Below are 20824 nucleotides of genomic sequence, written 5' to 3'. Positions count from 1 at the left end.
TGAGTCTTCCAGTGTCGATGTATTGCTGCCTCCTAACTGCTAGGGTCTTTTTTTCTTTTATTTTTATAGAGATTTTTCCTTTGCAGACAGTCACACCGGAGTAATCTATTTAGGAAAAAGTATGCATGAATGACCTTAACCTTCACTTCCAAAATTATAAGTCCCCCGAGAAGCTTTAGGAGAAGCCTGGGATGGCAAATAAGGTTTGCTCTGTCTGGCGGTGCGGGAGGATGTCCGGCCACGTTTTGGGGAGGCCATCTCACTGCTGGAGATCTTGCAATTGCTACTCCCAGAGCAAAAACCAAACAAATGCATTTTTTAAGGCAAAGCTTGATCAGTCTGATAAGCCAAAGAAACAACAACAGCAATGACAATTCCCCAGGGAGATGAACATGCTGCTGGTGGGGAGCATCGAACCCTTCATGGGGAAATGGTGACAGCATTGGGCTGAAGCGACCAGGGTTAGCACGAGAAGGTGGGATGGAGCATTTCCAACCCAGGGGATGGTGATAAAGCTGCAGTTCATCAGGATGACCTAAACTAGTGCAGGGGATGGAGATCTCAACCTGGCTCTGCCCTCGTGGGAGTGGGAAGCATCAATGAGAGGGGAAAAAAGCCCCTTTTGGGGCACTGCCAGCTTTAGGGCAGCAAAACCTGTTGCAAAGGGTACAGAGCAGGGTTCAGGCTTGGCACAGTGGGGTGATCAGGCTGGGAATCTCCCAGGTCCTTGTTGTGACTTGTGGTTCCTTGTCCTTATCCTGGAACTGCCTCTCCTGTGTCTCACATGCTTTCAGGAGAGCTGGGTGGGTGCCTGGGGCACGGGGCTGGTGCGAGGGTCTCTGTCATGGCGAGATGCAGATCCCCTCTGATGTGACCTGAGCACAGGTACCTGCCCAGAGACTGCTGGCACAGCAAGGCATCACACAGCACCTGAGTCAGGATCTGAGTGCAGATAACACATCTTTGGCCAATTTACAAAAAGCTGCTCCACATGGCACCCTCCCATTCCCTCCCAGGGGGCTGTGCCCCGCACCCATCCTGCTGTGGCACAGCACGAGCCGCCCTCACGAGCTCCCCGGATGAACAAATGATTAATAAACTGCACCACAGTGTCTGAGGTGGTTATTAATACCCTGGTAAAAAGAGCTACTGAAGTTATAAAGCTTTAATTTGGCATTAAGGCCGAGTGGAAACTCTACATGTCTGCCAACAGCTACACACACATCCCCATACAGACAGGCTGTTAATATATATGCCTATATAAAAACAAAGAATAAAATTAATTTGAAGAAAAAGCTGAAGCGCTTGCAGGAGAGGGAAAAAGGATGGTGGATTTGTTTGTTCAGGGGTTTTCAGGTTTTGCTGCCCTGTTTTGTCCCCCTCCTCAAATTTATTGGGACTTTCAGCCTACAGATAAAACCATCTTTTGTTATGTTTTTAAAACAAAATAAGGAACTGAGGAAAGAGACTCAATGCAGGCTCTAAAAATATATGAGCTGTTTCTTTATCCCCCTACTTGCTGTATCAGGGTATCATTGGCAGTGTGATGCCCTAGGGTGCAGACATGGGACCCGTGTGCCCGTGGGCTCTGCCAGCGTCTCCCTCGCTGGCCTCAACCAGAGCCCTCCGGGTGCCTGGTGGGTGCGCGCTGGTCCCAGGGACGTGGTGGTCCCCCTGCTTTTGGCACACTCGAAATGGCAGTGGCATTGAAACCGTCTGCCTCCGCTGCCTTTGAAATGGAGAATAAAGCTGCAGCTGGAGCGGAACGGGGCCCAACAGCCAGAGCTGGAAAATCCCACCCACAATGGAATAAAAAACATGGCCCAAGGCGCAGGGCGAGCACCACAACCTCCTACCCCTCACTGCAGCCCCTGGCGATGGCCGTGCCAGGGATGCTCTTGTCCTCTGAGGAGCCCCAATTACCCCAGCACAGTGGGATGGGGAGGTGGGGCCACCACAGGTGAGACCTGCAGTCCCTAGAAAGACTCAGCATCTTCACCTAAACCGAATTCCCTGCCAGGTGCAAAATTCCCCGGTGCTGGGAATTTGAGGCGTGATGCATCCGTCTGTGCTGCCCAGTTTGGGCTCATTTCAGGCAGCTCATTTCAGGCAGCTTGGGGTGAAAAACAGAGGTTTTAATTATTTGTGCAGAGGAGGAATAGAGGGGCTGTAGGGATGCAGGTCTGCTGGGGGCCTGGCAAACCCTCAAAAAATCCCGCCTAGATCTGGGACGTGGACTGAAGCAGGCACCCTGGAGTAGGGGGACAAGCAGGGCACGCCCCCAATGAGGACTTTGTGGAAGCAAATAGGGACAGGAACACCAAGAAGGATTTTTTGTTAAAAAAAAAATCTTCACTTGGTTTGAATATGAAACCCTTCATATAGCAGCAGCAGCTCAGAGCACCTGCAATGAGGCCACAGGCAACTTTTTGGATGCAGAAAATTCTCCTGCAGGAAAAACAGGCTGTCCTGACAGCAAACCTTCCCTTTCACGGGAAAATGTTGCTTACATTGACAAAAATGCTAAAAAATTAGTTTTTCAGAGGGTTTTATTTTAATTCACTTCATCATTTCTGATGGATACTTAGGAGCCAGAACTTCAGCATTCTAAAATTGGGATCTTTGCCAATCTTGGGATGGCTCCTCGGGTGCCGAGGAGGGTATTTATTCACTCTTCCCACACACACATTTTTTTTCCTTTTTTTTTTTAATATAATCCTGTAACCTTTCAGAATGTCTCCAACTTTGGAAAAATGACAGAGTGGAAAATTGATAATGTTTTCTTTTGTACTTTTGCTGCTGTGTAATCTTTCCAAAATTAGAGAAGTTTTGAAGTTACAGAATGGGGGGGGAAAAGATAGAAAAAAAAGATACTATACATGTGCAAGTGGGAAAGGCCCAGCAGTGTGTTCATGGTCTTGAGTTTGGGGGTGCAGGAGGAAAAAGAAATAGGAAATAAAACCCCCAGAAAAGTGAAATTCCTGGCAAGAGGCTGGGAAAGTTTTAAATGATGTGGTGTCTGCTGGATACTTCATGTTTTGGGTGTTTCCAGGAGAAGGAGGTGGGATTGATGGTTGGTCTGCACTGTTTGGGTGTTGGTTCCCACCCGTATGCCAGGGTGGGTGCCGAGGGTGCTGGATCCAGCAACTCTCCCCTTGGGATCACGGCTGGAAACATCAAGATGTGATTTATAACTTTGGGGGAAGACCTGAAGGGAGGTTCCTAATCACACGGGACCACGACCAGGATCGGCAGGTTCAGTAGATCTCTGGGTCAGCACTGGCTTTGTTGCTGCTGCGTCCCTGCACACATCACGGCCGGCACTTGATGTCCCCTCACGTCCCCCTGCTCCAGCACCACAACCTTCCACCGTCCTCCCAGGCTCCTATCCCTGGGCACCAGTGAGGGTGCGTGAGCTGGAGGTGAAGTCACTGCCAGTGCTGGACAGCCACGCTCAACTCCCTGAAGGGACAAGAGCCCACGGGAGCCCTGGCACAGGGAGGGCTGAGAGCAGCTCCCCGGGAATGCTGTGGGGTGCTGGGGTGGCCACAGCACGGAGGCACCGTGGCCAGTGCCAGTGCCAGTGCCATGCCATGCCAGCCGGGATCCTGGTGCCGGTCCCCGTGCGATCCCTCCGTCATCCCCACCGTGGTGGGTCAGCCTCCAGCCGGTGATTGATGGCCCAAGGGAGGCTGTGGTGGCCGCGGGCCATGGCTAATGTCAAATAACAAATATGAATGCGGGCTGTAAATATTTATACAATGCGCAGGCACGTGCTGCCTCCCTGGTGCAGAGACAAAGCTCTCCTACTCCCGGTCGGGTGACTCACATCTCCCGGCAAAGAACCGCCGAGGTGGCCGGGAGAGGGCTCTGGCCGGCGTTCCCGTGGCCGTGACCCCTGTCCTGCGGGGCTGTGGGCCTGCCTGCCACTTCCAGGGGTATTCTGTGGTTTGGGGGAGCTCCTGGAGCTCCTCTTGGGGCTGCTGAAAAGTAGGATTTAAAACAACTGAGATCTTTGCAGCCTCACACTCCTCCTGATGGGAGACTCTCAGGTCCCCTTTCCCTGATGAGATGCTCCCCATCCCTGTGAGAGGAGCTGGAGGCAAATCCCCAGCAGCAGCACTGGTGCTCCCCGTATGCCAATGGAGTTGGAGCAGGAAACCTGGGCTGCTCTGGGAGCCCTGCCCATACCTGATGGGTTGAGGGTGATGCTTAGTCCCCTCTTGCCCCCCAGCAGCCTGACCCTCTCCAGGCACTGGCAGTGAGGGCATCATGTCTCCCTTGCTGCCTCACCTGAGCAGCCTGTTTCTCATAAACCTCCACCCCATGTGCTTGAGGCTTCTCCATTTCCCAAAACCTCCCCTCCCGCTGCCTCCTGCAGCATGTGGACATCGCTGCTTGAGGCCATTGCCAGCACGTGGAGCTCTGGCTGTGATGTCTCGGGTACCACGGCGCTGCATCCCAGAGAAGGGGGTTGAGGGGCAAAGGGGGATGGAGGAGATGCAGGTTTTGTCTGTGTCCCCAAGGAAGCTTTGATGTTTTCCCCAGTTCTCCCTCCTCTTTTTGCTCCTGGCTCCCAGGGGGTAGAGGTCCCTGGCTCTCCCCTGGCGCTCCTCCCGCCTGTCCTCTTGCAGATGTCGATGAGTGCGTGGAGGGCACCGACAACTGCCACATTGATGCCATCTGCCAGAACACCCCCAAGTCCTACAAATGCATCTGCAAGTCCGGCTACACCGGTGACGGGAAGCACTGCAAAGGTAGGGACATGCCATTGCTGCTGGAGTGAGAGCCAGAGCTCTGCTGAGTAGTGACAGCCCTGGCAGGTCAGAGGCTGGGGGTGGCTCATCAGCACCGACTGTCCTTGCTGGTGGTGGTGACAGTCATTGTGTTTGCATGTCTGGGGCTTCCCAGTCCCAGCAGGGTCACCTGGGACTTGTTTTAAACAAAGCTAGGCTTCTTTTCTGGCAGGACTTTGAAGCTGCAGAACTGTGATAGCAGTTAAAACATGACAAACTTCAAAATAAGATATAGAAATACAGATATAGATGGTAGATATACATACAGGTATAGATGTAGATATATATGTAAATGTAGATATTGGTATAGATATAGGTATAGATCTATATATAAATGCATTTCAGTGGCAAATGGAAAGAATATGGGCTTCTTGGAAGAACAGCAGCAACAAAGCAGGAATGGTGCAGGGGGAAAAGTTCCCAGCTTTGCTAGAAGCAGGTCCAGGGTCAGGATGGGCCAAGTACAAACAGCAGAGGGATTAAAGCACTCCAGGAGCTGCTGGGCTTCACCATGGAGGTGGGCTGTGCTGCCTCCACCCTGGGAAATCCCATGGGGTTCCCAGTGTACTGCACTGCACCAAGGCTATAAGACAGTGTGTTAGCTGGGGGCCCAAGGTTTAGACTGGGGAGAAGGGGATGTTTTTGCATGGTCTGGAGGGGTTCTTGTAAGTGCTGTCGGAGCTGGGGACCTGCTGGAATAGGCAGAGAGAGCAGAAGACTCCAGGGCACAATATCAGCAAAGACATTGGAGGTGGGGAGCAGTACCCATGCGTTGGATTAGCCACCAGCCCCTGGGGCGGCCCTGCAGCTCTCCTGCCCTCCTTCTCCACAGATGTCGATGAATGCGAGCGGGAAGACAACGCGGGCTGCGTCCACGAGTGCGTGAACATCCCCGGCAACTACCGCTGCACCTGCTACGACGGCTTCCGCCTGGCGCACGATGGCCACAACTGCTTAGGTGAAGGGTGTCAGCTTGTCCCAGCCCCTCGGCAGCTTTGGCACCTTGGGACCAGCCTGCTGGCTTTCTCTACCAGGCACCTCCCGAGCCCTGACACCCCTAGGGCTGTTGCAGAGCCGGGGAAGCATGGTGGCACTCCCAGGGCAGTAAGCTAGCTGCAGATGTGTCCTGTACTACAATGGCTCGCTGGGGACAGCATTGCTCCCCATTACACAGGGATGATGCCAAGGGAGGATGCTCCATGCTTGGAGAAAAACTTGCTCCATGGGTCTATCCATAGACTGGGAGGGTTGGGTTTGGGGATGCTGGGTGCGAGCCACAGCCTCCCCACAGCCTCACCCTGCTGTGGTGACAGGCCGGGCTGGCAGTTCTACTCCGCTGCCGAAGGCAGGACCAGCCAGCAGGACTCACCCAGGCCCTGCCACTCGCTCTGCTCTTGCTTGAGGTCAGGCCTGCACCTGCCAAAACAGATGAGTTAATAGCAAATATGGTGGAGATGGGAACCAGCAAAGGGACTGCGTAAATAATACCTGGGCCAAGACAAACCCGGCATCTGCCTACGGAGCGGCTGTGCATCCTCCCTGCCACTTCCCACCGTCCCAAAGTCCATCCGGCCGCGGCAAAGCCAAAGCTCCCGTCAGAGCCCTGAGGTCCCTGGGGCTGCCCGCGCCCATCACCCGCTTCCTCCCGCAGCATCCACGGCGGGATCGCTGGGGCACGGGACCGCCCACCCTCCCTCCGCCTGGAGCTCTTACTATTTTCTAATTAGTGTCTGCACAGGGGTCATTAATGAGCTCATCACTTGGAAGAGAAGGGGGGGAAGGGATTATGGACACATACTTTTTGCATTAACCACCATCACCGAGATCTTTTCAGCCTCCTCAGGGAGGAGGGAGATTTACACAGCTGGGAGGAGGCGCGGGTGGGCGGCCTTGCCTTCCTCTCCCAGGGGAGAATGAGCCCAAGGAGAAGAAAGGAAAGCCGGACTCAGCGAGCCACAGACGTCATGTGTTTACAGAGTTGGGTGGGAGGGGATGGAGATGGCTGAGGAGCAGCGGGGGAAGCAGGGATTGGGAGTGGGGGGCAGCCCAGCTCCCACCTTGAGCCTTTACTCAGCTCATCCCAGCATCTCATTCCTGATCCTGACGTGCTTTGCCCAACCTGCCTGCATCCCCTCTTAGCCAAAAGAAAGAGAAGCAGAGCAAAGCACAGCATCATGCCCAGGCTTTGCTGCTGCCATGGGCAGGGGCTGAGCTGTAGAGGGGTCAGGGTGCATGCCCACAGGATCCCACCAGCCCCTCCATTTCCCACCCTGGGCGACCTTTTGAACCAGCCCAGGAATTTGAGCTGCTGTCCTGACATGGGCCCTGCTGGCTTCTGCCCATCTCCATTGCATTTAATAAAACAGGTATTAGAGCAGTGGAGTCTCGTTTCAGCCGTTGGGTTTGAACGGCTGCCTCCTCATTTTTGAGCGTAGCTGGAAGGAGAAGTTGTGAGACGTTAAGCCCTTGTTCTAAGCGGGGGGATTTGAGGAGAGTTATTGGCATCTGCAGGACATAGTTTGGCTGGGACAAGCCTGGAGGAAGCTGTGAGCCTCCTGCCTTGCAGAGGATGTCCCTTTGTGCCTGGCTGCAACACCTCCTTTCCAAGACAGTGGTTTTGTGGGGTGCTCCCTGGAAGTTCCAGCCGTAGCTGCAGCTCTGCTTCTGTTTCTGAGCATTCCCCCAGGGCTTGCCTGAGGCTGGGGCACAGTGCAAGGCACCCATACCCCTCAGGCATCCGTCTATCCATCCATCTCTTTGCCCAAGAGCAAGAGGTTTTGGTGCATGCCATGCTGCCTGGGGAGGAGGCTGGGGCTGGGGCTGGGGCTGGGGTTGGAAACCCCCCGATGTGTGTCGTCACTGAGCCGCTATTCCAGCGTTTCCGGTGGGCTCAGCTTTCCCCTCAGCCACAGCTCTGCAATGCTCGAGTTCACAGGACGTTTTCTTTGGCACGGGGCCCCTCGCAGAGGGGGCAAGGGGTGGCCACGGCAGAGGTTTGTCTCTGCCTGAGCCCGGCATCTGGTTGCTCTGGCACCTCAGGGCACTGGTGAGTTCAGCTCAGACCACTGTCCCCAAAAACCCTCTGGGGAGAGCAACAGGCTGTTGCTCTTCATTAAATGTGGGATTTGCAAGGCTGGAGCGGGAGTAGCCCGGGGCGAGGGCATTGCTGCTGCCACGGGGCCACATCTCCAGCCTCTTGCAGCCTTGGTTTGTTAAACCAAAACAGGTGTTAGGGCAGCCAAGCGGCTGGGGATGCGAGTCTCCTTACAAGTAATTATCCCTGCTCTGGGCTAAGGTTTCCCAGCTCTCCCTAATGAAGTGCAGGCATCCCCAGCTGGCGACAGGCTCGGAGGGGCTGGGAGCGGGGGCAGCCAGCATCCCAGATAAACATCCATGGTTCTCTGGGATGTCCCATCCGTGGTTATTTGGGGGTCCTGGGACAAGGAAAAAACCTTTCTCTGTATTCCCTTCTGTAAAACAAGGCTGGATCCTTCATGCCCATCAGTCAGGGAAGCAGTATGGTTCCTGCACCCACTCCTTGCTGTGCTTTGCCTTTGTCCCCTACAGCCCTCAAGCATCCCCCTTTCTTCTAGCTGGAGGATCACAGATGTGAACCAAAAGTAGTTTACTACCCAGCAGTTCTGTCCCACCTTGTGCCCATTGCCTCGGTGTGCCACGGAGCTTTGCTCACCCCCTGCCACCCTCCCTCTACAGACCTGGACGAGTGCTCGGAGGGCAACGGCGGGTGCCAGCAGACCTGTGTCAACATGATGGGCAGCTACGAGTGCTTCTGCCGAGAGGGCTTCTTCCTCAGTGACAACCAGCACACCTGCATCCAGCGCCCCGAAGGTCAGTGCACAGCGGCTCTGTGACCCAGGGCATCCTCCATCCCTGCATTTATGGAGGACATTAATCCTATGCCCAGAGCAGTTTATTAATAAGTGGAACCCGGAGGTCCTCATACCACCCTGCGAGACTCATCTTCTCCTGCCAGGTCTTGTACAGCACCAAGCCCTTTGACTTGGTATCAGCTCCAAATTGCTTAGCCAAAATAGAAGGAAATGAGAGATTTTTGCATTTCTGCTGATTTTTATCTCCACTGCTTGGCAAAGCAAGCTGAAGGTTTTTGCTTTCCTCCTTCCCCCTTCCCAGCTGTGTTGGTCACTCTGGCTCCCTGGGAATCGTGCCCAGCCCCAGATGGCTCAGCAGCTGCAGCGGCATTTCCCATGTCCCCATCCCTCTGTGTCTGAGAGGGATGACTTGGCTTCTTCTTCCTCCTGGTGCTGCAGTAGGTGACCCCACTGGGGAAAGGGGTGCAAGTGCTGTGTTTTGAGTCAATGGGATTTGAAGCCACCTTGAGGTGTGGGAGCAAGGTCTCATCCAAGGTGAGAGGAAATCAAAGGTTGAAGGCTCCTAGGTGGTTTTGTCTACCTTCTCAAGCAGCCATGTGTCAGGAGGAGCTGCCCGTTGAGGCTGCCCAGGGTTAAATTGTTCCCCCAAGGTCCTCACTGACAGGGTTTTCCCCTCATTGCTCCCATCATCCTGTCCCATCCCATCCCCTCTCAGACATGCTTCTGCCACTGCTGACCAGTGCCAGCAGCTTTTGGAGCATTTCTTTGCTTCCTTTTCTCTTTTAGAAGGAATGAACTGCATGAACAAGAACCACGGCTGTGCCCACATCTGCCGGGAGACCCCCAAGGGGGGCATCGCCTGTGAGTGCCGCCCTGGCTTTGAGCTCACCAAGAACCAGCGTGACTGCAAATGTAAGGAGCACTCCAGGGCTGGAGATACAGCCTCCTGGGGACCACTAACCCTGTCCTCATGATACAAACACCTCCTGTCCCTGCAGCAAAGCCCTGACCCCCTGGTAGCAATTGATTCATCAAACCTGAAGCCCAGCATGCCTCTGTTCCCTTATGGATGGTACTCCTGGCACTCCTCTCTGCCATGAGATGTTCTATCCTTACATGACCAGGCTGAAATAGCAGTTAAAGGGGTCCCAGAGGGACAGCATTCCCTGTCCCAGTGTTTCACTTTCTGAAGGGGAGGTGAACAGGGAGAATGTGATTGGCACGTGAGGAGTGCAGGAATCCTCTTCCTGGGGGTCATGGTGCTCCAGGCTCGTCTGATCTCCTGCCAGCATTCCACTGGCACTGCCAGGATTATTAAATAGATATATGTGTGTTTATGCAATTATTTTTATTTTGTTTCTCATTTGCTGTCTGCAGCAAACGTGTAAAATCGCTGATGAAATGGAGTTTTAATTCTAGGAGCCTATTTAATCTAAATGAACAGCACACCTTGCCCCCTGGGGAGGGCTGGGAGGGATTCCCAGAAGATCCTGAGTCATTCCAGAGCTCAGGAAAGTCTCACCCTTCCGCTGTAACACCAGATTCAGGGTCAGGGGCAACCAGCCCACGGGTCCCCTTTTGCGCAGTCTCCACTGAGTGGCATTTAGCAGATATGCAAAAGGAAGACATGAGAAACCACACAGCAGTTCGCATCTGCCAAGATCCCACAGGGAAAGTGAAAGGCTTTAGGAATTATCTGGGAGGGAGGGAAGTCTCCAAGGGTATGGATGAGATGTTTCCAAGCCTGCTTTATGCACCACATGGGGATGCCAGACAGGGAAGCAGGAGCTGGGGCCGTGCTGATGGCCGGTGCTTTGCCTCCACAGTGACCTGTAACTATGGGAACGGGGGTTGCCAACACACCTGCGATGACACGGACCAGGGACCCAAGTGTGGCTGCCACGTCAAGTTCCTGCTCCACTCCGACGGGGTGACGTGCATAGGTAGGTCAGACCACTGGCCACGGGGGCGTGGGGCAGGGTGCGGGATGGCTCGTCCTCCTCCCTGGATGGTTTGTCCTTGGCCTGCTGAAGGGTTTATCCCAAGCTTTGGGATTGTGATGTCTCTTTTTGCTGAGACTGGGGATGCTCAGTGTGTGTGTGAGGGGTGCTGTGGCACCTGCAGGTGCAGGGATATGTTGCTGCTCAACCACAAGGAGCAGAAGTGACCACAGGGATGCTTGAAGGGACATCTGGGGACAGGTCACTGTTCTGGGGTGTAGGCAGAGTCTCCCTCCTGCATCTGTGCTGTTGGAGGGAGAGCAGTGAGGATACTCCCATGCTAGAAATTATTAACTGTTGCTGTCACCAGCAGCTTTTGAGGAGAGACATGGAAGGGACAGATTTGGCCACAGCAATCTGTTCCAACTTGGCACTGTGTGACCTTGGCCCAGGAACAATTGTCTTGCAAAAAAAAACCAAAAAAACAACCAAAACCCCAACAACCTGACAACTCAACCACCTCAGAATTGTCCTTTTCCTGTGTGTGTTTTCAAATTGTAGAACATCAAACAGAGATAGAAGTTTTACTGGTTTCATATGCTTGTGCTGTTGAACAGCTGCTTTGATTTAAATAATGTTATATTTGGGGAGTGATTAAGTCCACAAATTGCTTGAGACATTTGAGTTCTTACTGCAAAATGAAAAAGAAAGCAAGAGAGGTTTTGGCTCCCCGTGTCCCTTCTGTGCCTGAACAGAAAACCTTCTGCACTTTCCACGGATGACTCAGTCCTCAGGGCAAATGGCAGTGGAGCCCCTGAACCCTGACTGCTCCTATCCAGCTTGGGGGCTGAGCCCCCTGCAGAGCCCTCCTTCCCATCAACTCTCTGCTGCCTTAATGTCACTGCTGTCCCCCAGCCCACTCCCAGGATGGATCCCAGTCCCTCCTGGCTGCTGGCAGGGGCTCGCAGCCCGTGGTCCCCCCAGAAGGTTGTTGCTGTTCCCAGATGGGCAGAGCTCCTCCAGCAGGGACTTTGGGACCCCAGGGTGCATCAGCTGGTGTGTTCCTCCTGGATGGAGAGCCCTGTGCGTGGTGTCTGTGTTGGTGCAAGGACTTGGCAGGTTTGGGACCAAGGATGCTCCTGACCTGCTGGGCGTGGCTGGGGGCGGCAGCTCTCCAAAGCATCCTTTAATTTGGGAGATGCTCGAGAGTCTGTTTACTGGGGGGATCTCTGCACTCATGTCCTGGGTACGACAGATGTGAGGGTGGGATTTGGGATTTTTCCAGAATCACTCATCCTCATGGCCTTGGTCAGAATCTCCCTCTTTGTCCTCACACCCTGCACCGTATCTGCTGGGGAGACATCTCCCACCAGAGACAGCACATCCCTGTGAACTCTCCCCTTGTCCACTTCCCAGGGCAAATCAAATACTGCACAGGAGGATTTTAGGAGCAGCATCAGCCCAAAGCCCACCACCACGCCTGTCTCATCCCTTTGGGGTCTGCAGTCCCCTCTTACAGGAAGGGACCTGCCCAGCTCCCACATTCCCTGGGGGATTCCTGGCCCCCATCCCCACTGTGGGAACACTGTGAGATTGTGCCCAGCAGCCCCACAGGGATGCCCAGGCAGGGGATTTCCAGCCAGGGTACCTGTTTGGATATTTATAACCACCTTTTCTTGTTTTATGGCTGGGGCTCAGCAAACAACCCTCCCCCATTCACAGTGCCCCCATCGCCGCCCCTTCCCCATTTCCTCAAAAATATTTCATCATTTCAAGGGGAATAAATTTTCCAGTGAGGGGAAACGCGAAGTCGTTCCCCAGGCCATGGGCTTTGAAATTGTACTCGGTGCGTTTGATGGGCTGCCGGGACAGGCCCCTGGTCCAGGTTCCCTTCAGATCACACCACGCGGCAGGAAGCACGATCAGCCCCTCTGAGTGACAGTTTCATTAGGCCACGGCTGGTGTTTTTCATTTTTCCGCTTTTTATTGCTGCTTTTAAAAATGCAGATAATGAATAACATGCCTCTGAGCAAAGGGGCCAGAGCTAATGGCTCCCAACATGTCTGCAGGCACAAGGGGGAAGGGGAGGCGGGAGGGGAGGCCAATGGCCTCATATATTTATATTTATGCTCCAAAAGCAGTCTTTAAAAAAAAAAAAGCACATGCTGAGGGTGCAGTGCCCATGGGGAGATGCAAACAACTGTCTTAGTTGATGCACATTTTGGCTTTGCTGGAAGATTTACCAGCCAGGGCATCGTTGCAGCTCCCCCCTGCTGATATCTGGGGTGCAGCAGGGCCATTGCTGGACCCCTACTCGTGGCGAGCACTGGTGGAGTGGGAGGGGGTGAGTGGGAAGGAAATATTATTAGATGGAGAGGGAAACTAAACCCAACTCAAGTTTTATGGCTGATTTCCTGACCCACACCCAGGCGGTTTGCGGCAGTACTGCTGATGTGCCCCAGCTCTGTGGATCCGGCAGTGTCAGGAGCGGTGCTGGGAGCAGAGTCTGCGCCAGTCCCACTGCCAGGTCAATGCTGGGTGCACCCACACACGGGTGAGGCTGAGCAGCCCAGAGTTTGGGTTCACTGCTGGCTTGGCTGCTAAATCCAAGGGGTGCAAGTGTCTCTGGTAGGACACAGTTCCCCTCCCGAGGCCCATGGCTGCACAGTGTCCACACAGCTCCTCTTGGGAATGGTCACCTGCCCTGGCACATGCTGAATTTGCTCCAACAAGGACGAGGACCCGGTTCCCCAGACTAACAGGCTGCACTAACGCTCCTCATAATACGCTTCTCCCTCTCGCATGGGGCTCCAGCCAGTCCAACGCAGTGTGTGAAACTGGAGCAGGTTTGGAGAGGCTGAGGGGCAGGGGATGCTTGGGACGGGGTGATAGAGGAGTCAATAGCACTGGACCCAAACCTCAGGGTTTGGCTCTTTTGAGAGGTGCAGGAGAAAAAACCTAAAAGGACAGTTTCCACCAGGCTGGAAAGGCAGCAGAATCAAACCCATTGACATGTGACACCAACCCAGTTCCTTGCTGGACACTGTTTCTAAATCACTTTTTTATAATGTTAAACAGGGGAGAGACACTTCCAGCAACACGTTATCCTTGAGACGTTTTCTAATGGTAAATATTTTTGTTCTCTCTATCTCTACAAAGGGGTCTAACTGTAGATGATCTCTCTTCCTGAGATCATAACAGGGCTCGGGGGGCTGAGCTGCCATGCTAACTGCATGTCTCACTAACCATGCCCCGCTGCTGCTTCCAAACCCTGCAGGGCCAGCCTGGCCCAGGCTGCCAGTTGGCTGGGCTGGGGGACAGAGCAGAAAACCCTCCCCTGGCTGTGCTTGCATGAGATGGGGGCTCTTGCACTGCTTTGATCAATCCAGCCTGGCCCAGGGGGTGACCAACCACTTTGCAGTGGCTGTGGTGGTTACCCCTCACCAACCAGGAGGAGCTCAGCTGGCAGACATGCAGTGGGATGGGGGGTGCTCGTGCCCATCTCTATGCTGTGCAGACCCAAAATTACCCCTTCCCAGAGCCCACCCACTCGCAGATAGTCCCCTCTGGGACATTCTGGGCGTCCCAGGGCTAGACCTCACAAGGCTGCTCGCCATGCCCAGAGGCTCCCAGCCCGGAGCTGCAGCAGTGGCAGAGCTGCAATGGCCCTTTACATGGCCGGGCACCTCTCCAGGGGTTTCTTTGCATCCCTGTGGGGTCTCCAAGTCCTTCAAAAAGGTAAGGTGACACCTCTGCTCTGCCACCAAGAAAACTGAGGCAGAAGGGGAAGCAACTTGTCTGTGGTGGAGAATCTTGTTCCTGGACGTGTTGGGCACAAGCAAACTCCTGGCACATCCAGAATGAGCTGTGGGAGTGCATCTCACCAGCGCAGGGAGCACTGACTCCAGCTTTCGGGATCTCTGAAGAGCCTTTCCCACAGGGGTGGGAGAAGGAAGGGACTCCAGATCCACTCAGTCACTGCACTTCAGCCAGCCCAGCTGTAATCCCTCCAATTACCATGGAATTATCCCCTCAGCCTCCTGGGATCACATCCCAGAAGGTGGAGGTGAGGCTGTACTGTGTGCAGTCGGGGCTCTGCAGTGTTGGGTGGCAGAGGGAGGGTGCTGAGCAGGGCAAGGAGCGCCATGGCACAGCAGCTGGGAAGTGAGACCACAGATGAGATGGAGTGTGAAGCTGTTTTGTTCTCTGGCTCAGCTCCCACGCAATGCCCACCCCAGGCAGTGGCCCTGGGATGGTGGGTGAGACTGGCTTCATATCTGGGCCAAAAAGTCCAAAGGTGCAAAGGGGCCACGAGGGCATACAGGTGCCACAATGCTGGAGGAGGCTGTGAGCACCGTGAAATTTGCCCAGGGCACTGCACCCTCTGGAGAGCCCCGTCCTCCCTGGTGCAGCTGCTTCCCCAGTGCTGCTGAAAGCAGTGCCTGAGCAGAGCCCATCGTCTCATCTCGGCAGTGACCCCGTTAAATCAATCCTCCCCAGGCTGCTTCTGCATCAGCTGCTGAAACAAAGGCTGGCGTTTAATAATTCACCGGGCTTCCAGAAAGTTTCCCTTCCCTTGGGTGCGGTGTCACCTGCCCTGTGCTCCTCTCCCCAGCGCCGCAGGGAGAGGACAGCCCTGCCACGGCCGGGCTGCGTGCAGCGCCAAGACCTGGCTGAAGGAATAATATCCGCAGAAATCCCTCCCTTGCCGTTAGGTTTTGTAATTGTGCTGGCGATTAATTTCATAAAATGGTCTCTTTTGTTCTCTTATTATGGGACATCATAAAAATAGCAGTGGCAAGACGAGCACAGAACGATCCCAGCTCCCCAGCCCTGCGGCGAATGGTTGGACGGTTCTGTCATTCGCACCCCATGCGGCGCTTGCAAAGAGCAGGAGAACCTGGGATTTGCTCTTTCCAAGGAATTTCTTCAAGGCATTTTTGTCTTGGGTTCCTTGAAGCCCAAATGCCTCATTTATCCAAGCAACCAGCCTTCTGAAAGGAATATTTTATTATCCTTTGTGAACAACTTAATGCACTTCAAACCATTGTTCTAGTGGTTAGGGTCGAAATTGAGGATTGATCTCACAGGGAAGCTGTCAAGCTGAAAATGTTTCATTTAAATTAGTGTCCCTTCTAGTCCTACCAGCAACAGCTGACTTTGATAATACTGAAATAATTAGCTTTTTTTTCAGTTGGATTTTTTTTCCACTGATGCTGCCTGCCTCTGAGTGTATGTTCTAATTATACAAAGTGTCTCCCAAATTAGCCTGCAACACTGGACCAGCCGCCGTGCCCAAGCAGCGAGTGACAGTCAGGGACCAGCAGCATGGGGTCACCTGTAGCTTTGTGGTTCAGTAGCTTGATGGCAGCGAGGGGGCTGGGACCTCCCACCACCTCACTGGGGGACTGGGGCTGCACACCTGCATCCCTGGGGAGCTGCAGCCTGGGCACCCCTGTCGAGGCCTGGCTCTGGCTGCACTTGCACAGATGCTATGACTTTTTCCCCTGGAAATTCAATTCCTCCTCATTGGAGCTGCCGAAGCCAGCCTCCAGGAGACCCTGTTTGTGGGGGACACGCAGTCCCCATGACTGTGTTCATTAATTCAGGGCTCTGTGAGCTTGTTACTGAGTGAGAAGCCCAGGGCTCTGCAGGGAGGTTTGTATCTGCTGCTCCTTCTAGGCTGTGGCATGAGGGATATCTGGATGCTGTGACCCCCCCAGCCTTTCGAACACCAGTCCTTAATCTCAGCCTTTCTCTCCCCTCCCCATGCAGAGACGTGTGCTGTGAACAACGGGGGCTGTGACAGCAAGTGTCACGATGCGGCCACGGGCGTCCACTGCAGCTGCCCCATGGGCTTCATGCTCCAACCCGACAGGAAGACCTGCAAAGGTGGGTGGGCACTTGGACGTCTTACTGCAGGCACCTTGCATAGCCCTGCTCCTCTGGAGAGGCTGTAGAGAGGAGGAAAAGGAGGTGATGGCATGGCCCTTGTGGGGCTGGAGTGCCCTGTCCCATCTCACTCCACCCCAGTGGTTCAGCTGCCCCGGGGTAGATCTGGGTGTGCAGGGAATCAACACCTGCTCTGACAGTTTGAGATGCATGAGTTCCTCTGGGGTCACTGCCCAGCCAGGTCTGAGCACAGTTGTCCCACTTGGGGGAGAATATTCTGAGATGCAGCACATCCCACTGACATCCCCAACCACCTCCCCCACAAGGCAGGGCAGTCAAGGCTGATTATTCCAGCACCACAGACTTGTCCCCCTTGGGGGTGCCCAGTGCCTGTGTTGTGTCTTTTGGCAGCTCCAGGAACTTGATCCTGGCTGAAGGGAAAGCTTGTCTTGCTGCTGCTGCCTATCTACCTGCTGACTGCTTCCAGAACCCCCTGCCCTGGGTATTTTATCAGAGCAGCCCCCCCTCTCCAATTCTGCAGTTTCCAGGAACATGCAATAACCCAGAGCCACGGCCCCTGTGTCTGGGGTTTTACTGTGGCTGCGGGTGGGTTTACAGCTCACTCCCTCGCAGTCATAAAAAAGAAAACCTCAGCCCCACTGAGGCAGAGCTGTTACCCCAGCGCTGGAGGATGGAGGGACAGGGCAGGTCACTTCCTCTTCCTGGTCTCCTTCCATTTTACAAGTCATTTCCTAGCAGTAAATTTTGTGATTAGTGGCAAAATTAGAAAGACAACTGAAACAACAGCCTCATTCCAGGTTGTTGGGGCTCTTTGCAATTATTGTGTGTCGTCCTTTTTAGCTTTGGCTTTCGTGGCAGGAAGGTGATGGCAAGCAGAGAGGCCAGGGCTGAAAAGTAGTTATTTTGTCACGTGGCTGTTTTTGAAAGAGAGGTTTTCCCTTCTGGATTTTCTCTCTCTTCCTGTTGCTCCTGGTCCCCCAAAGCAGCCCCCAGCCCAAACTCATGACTCTGCAAATTCTGGTCTGGTGCTCTCCCTCAGCTGCAAGGCTCTTTCAGAGACTCTGGATCCCAGCTCTGCTCCAGGGGATGCTGAGACCTGTAGAAATTAGTTGTGTTGCACCACTTTCAAGAAGAGCTGAGCCCAGAGTCCTGCCAGTGTCACACACTGGCTCCCCAGATGCACCCAGAGAAAACCAGCACCCATATTTACCCTGGTGACCATCAGAGCCCCAAGGGGTTTCCTCTGCTTACCAGCTCTGGAGGGGAGCACCCATCTCTCCTGGGCAAGCATCCCAGACAGGGTGTGACGGGTGTCCCTTGTCCCTACCAGACATCGACGAGTGCCGGCTCAACAATGGTGGCTGTGACCACATCTGCAGGAACACCGTGGGCAGCTTTGAGTGCAGCTGCAAGAAGGGCTACAAGCTGCTCATCAATGAGAGGAACTGCCAAGGTAAGGGACAGGGGGCCCCTAGCACCCTGCCCTGTCCGGGGATGGCACCTCTGCCCCGTGTCTCACAGCCCTCCCACGGCTGCTGCTGGAGGAGTGCTGCTCCGGTTACTCGTTCCTCTGGACCATGTACATCCTTTGGGGGATTAGTGCCGGATTTGGGTTCTGGTCTGGGGCTTAGCCCTTTGATCTCAGAGCTGGGGACTTGTGGGCTCTTCTCGCGGCAGAGCTAAAGCTGGCAATTAGACACATGCCAGGCTTCCTGCTATTTGGAGGGCAGGAGTTGGGGGGAGATGCCTCCTGTTCATTCCGGAGGGAGCTGGCTGCTCCATGCTGTTTCTTCCACCTTTTTCTCTCTGTCTCGACATCCTTCTGCACATTCCACATAAACATAGCAGGTTTAAATGGCCCAGCAGGTCCCTGGGCTGTCCTGGTAGGAATGTGGAGCCGTTTGGCCCATTTGAGGTGCAGAGGGGCTGCAGCAGCTTGCAGCAAGGGGATGCTGGGGTACTGGATGAGGAGGAAGCTTGGAGGCAGTCAGGGTGGGAGCACAGGGTCCTGTAGCATAGTGGTGCTCTATCCCCAGAGCAATCTGGTTCTGGATCCTTGGAGCATCCCAGTGCAGGGTCTCGTAGCATCGCAGTGCAGCTCCAGCTTGCTGGAGCAATTGGAGCAGGAAGGGGACAGCCCTTGTGTCATGAATGGCCTGTCCTCTGCACCAGCCCTTACCTCCTCCCCTTGCTTTCCTCCAGACATCGACGAGTGCTCCTTTGACCGGACCTGTGACCACCTCTGCATCAACACTCCCGGCAGCTTCCAGTGCCTCTGTCACAAGGGCTACACGCTGTATGGGCTCACGCACTGTGGAGGTAGGGTCAGCTGGGGGCTGGCAGCAGCAGCAGCCTGGGGCCCCACAGGGTTCGGGTCCCAAGGAGGCACATGGGACCCCCAGGGGTGGGACAGCCCCAGGGTACGGCTGCTGTGGCACCCCTGGGGATAGTGTTCACCCCAAGGGCCCGTAGAAAGGGTTGGTTCCACACATACCCTGGGCTGAGGCCAGGCAGGGAGGGGGCTCACAGCCAGACAAGCTGGTGTCTGCAACTTCAAACAGAGCGACAGGAACAATTTGCGACTTGTCTGCAGCAGGAGAGAGGGAGAAATCCCCGGCGTTTTTGGCAGGGAGCTGGGACAGGGTGGGAAGGGAAACATCAAAAGGATTTGATTTAAATTTCACAAGGCAGATAGCTCCCAAGGGCGGGGGCGTGCGGCGCCCGGGAAGCGAGGAGGCAGATGAAACATGCTTTGGAGGGGTTGCAGGAGCGTGTCGTGGCAGTGGTGCCTGCAGCCCAGGATGACGGCAGCAGGAGGCCGGGTGCTCTGATGCCTCTGGCTGGTTAGGGCAAGCACCCTTCTCATAGTCCCAAAATATGCAGCCAGCATGAGCCAGCACAGCCCCCAGATCCTTTCAGGGTGACCCTGCAGCAGAGGATTTGATGGCTTCCACCAGTGCACCCAGAGGGGGGGAGATGAGCTGGGAGGGCTGTGGGGGGCAGCTCTATCCCTGCCATGCTTCATGCCAGACCTGAATCATAAACACCCTGTTTCAGGCCAGGGCAGAGGGTACCTTCTGAGAAGAGAGGCCAGGGCTACTGAGCAGCTGCCTTTGAATTCGGCTCCCACGTGTTTCCACATCAGCACTGTCTGCTGTCTCCCCTGCAGCTCCTCAGCCCACCAGGGGCTAGAGCTGAACTCAGCCTGGATGGGCTGCACCCATCACCACTCAGCCCTTGGGGACACCAGGAGCCGGGGTGTCCCTCATTCCCACAGAGCTGGCATGGCTGGAAGTGCCCTGTGGTGCAGATGCCCTGTCCCAGTGTCAGAGCCAGGAGTCTCACTGACCCTCACTCCCTGCCTCTCCCTTCCTTCCCCAGACATTGACGAATGCAGCATCAACCGGGGTGGCTGCAAATTCGGCTGCATCAACACACCTGGCAGCTATCAGTGTACCTGTCCCACTGGCTGCAAGCTGCACTGGAACAAGAAGGACTGTGTCGGTATGTCAGGCCAGGAGCCACCGCAGCTGGTGGAGGAGTTGGAGGATTTGAGATGCCAGGCTGGCATCCCTATGCTATGCTCTGGAACCCTCTCCTCCCCACTGAATCCCCCCATGAGCTGGGAGGGTGCAGGGGTCTCTCGTGGGTCCCTGGGCTGTGCCAGCCACAGGTGTCCCTGATTGTCATCACCAGCCGGCGCGTGTCCCACGGAGCTGGTGAAATGCCTGCCAGGTTCGGTGCCACCACGGGCCACCCTCACCTGCAACAAGACAGGCAAGAAGGATAGCTGTGCCCTCTCCTGCACCTCCAAGGCACGATTTCTGCCAGGTACCAGTGGTAGTGCCATGGCCAGCTTGGGCAGAGGGGTCCCCATTTCCCTGCATGGCCTAAAGTCAGGGGAGGGAGAATGGCTGCACAGCTGGGGTGCAGAGAACCCAAGCAGTGTCCGGGTGAGGGAGGGAAGTTTTTGCTCAGGAGGGCTCGTCACTGGGTGTAGACCCATGGGATGGGTCCCTGGTGCAGGATCCCCATGGCAGGGTGCTAGGCATTGTCCCCCCCCAGCACAGCCATGCCTCCCTGCATCACCCTGGCAGAGCATCACGGGAACCGGGCAGTTGCTCTGGCATCCACCAATTCCCCTTCCTCCTCCACAGAATCTGACAGCAGCTACACGGTGAGCTGTGGGACCCCCATCCTGCGGCAGGGTAGCCAGCACAGACCCACAAACAGCAGCCAGCAGTGCCTCGGTAAGGGGGCTCCTGAGGTGCCCATGGTCACCAGCCGGGCTGGGCTGTGCCACGTTGCTGAGCAACTGCCTTTT

The 20824-nt window shown here is 55.0% G+C and overlaps 1 protein-coding gene across 3 annotated transcripts in view; it reads left to right on the top strand.

The window, feature by feature from the left end:
* The window catches only part of SCUBE3 (signal peptide, CUB domain and EGF like domain containing 3), a 30518-nt gene that overhangs the window by 3765 nt on the left and 5929 nt on the right, over positions 1-20824 (top strand). For 2 of the 3 annotated variants that reach the window (XM_027899893.1, XM_027899895.1), the window contains exons 2-13: positions 4635-4757; positions 5629-5754; positions 8511-8645; positions 9434-9559; positions 10474-10590; positions 13666-13713; positions 16363-16479; positions 17831-17953; positions 18703-18819; positions 19882-20004; positions 20197-20331; positions 20658-20750. In XM_027899893.1, the coding sequence (XP_027755694.1) occupies positions 4635-4757; positions 5629-5754; positions 8511-8645; positions 9434-9559; positions 10474-10590; positions 13666-13713; positions 16363-16479; positions 17831-17953; positions 18703-18819; positions 19882-20004; positions 20197-20331; positions 20658-20750 (1383 nt within the window). The remainder of the gene's footprint in view (positions 1-4634; positions 4758-5628; positions 5755-8510; positions 8646-9433; positions 9560-10473; positions 10591-13665; positions 13714-16362; positions 16480-17830; positions 17954-18702; positions 18820-19881; positions 20005-20196; positions 20332-20657; positions 20751-20824) is intronic. The other variant, XM_027899894.1, reaches the window with a different exon arrangement.

The sequence above is a fragment of the Empidonax traillii genome, unplaced genomic scaffold (assembly GCF_003031625.1).
Source record: "Empidonax traillii isolate 1590-97213 ecotype Southwest subspecies unplaced genomic scaffold, ASM303162v1 scaffold694:size336501, whole genome shotgun sequence".
NCBI lineage: Eukaryota > Metazoa > Chordata > Aves > Passeriformes > Tyrannidae > Empidonax > Empidonax traillii.
The sequence above is the reverse complement of the archived record's forward strand: the minus strand, read 5'-3'. Positions and strand labels throughout refer to the sequence as shown.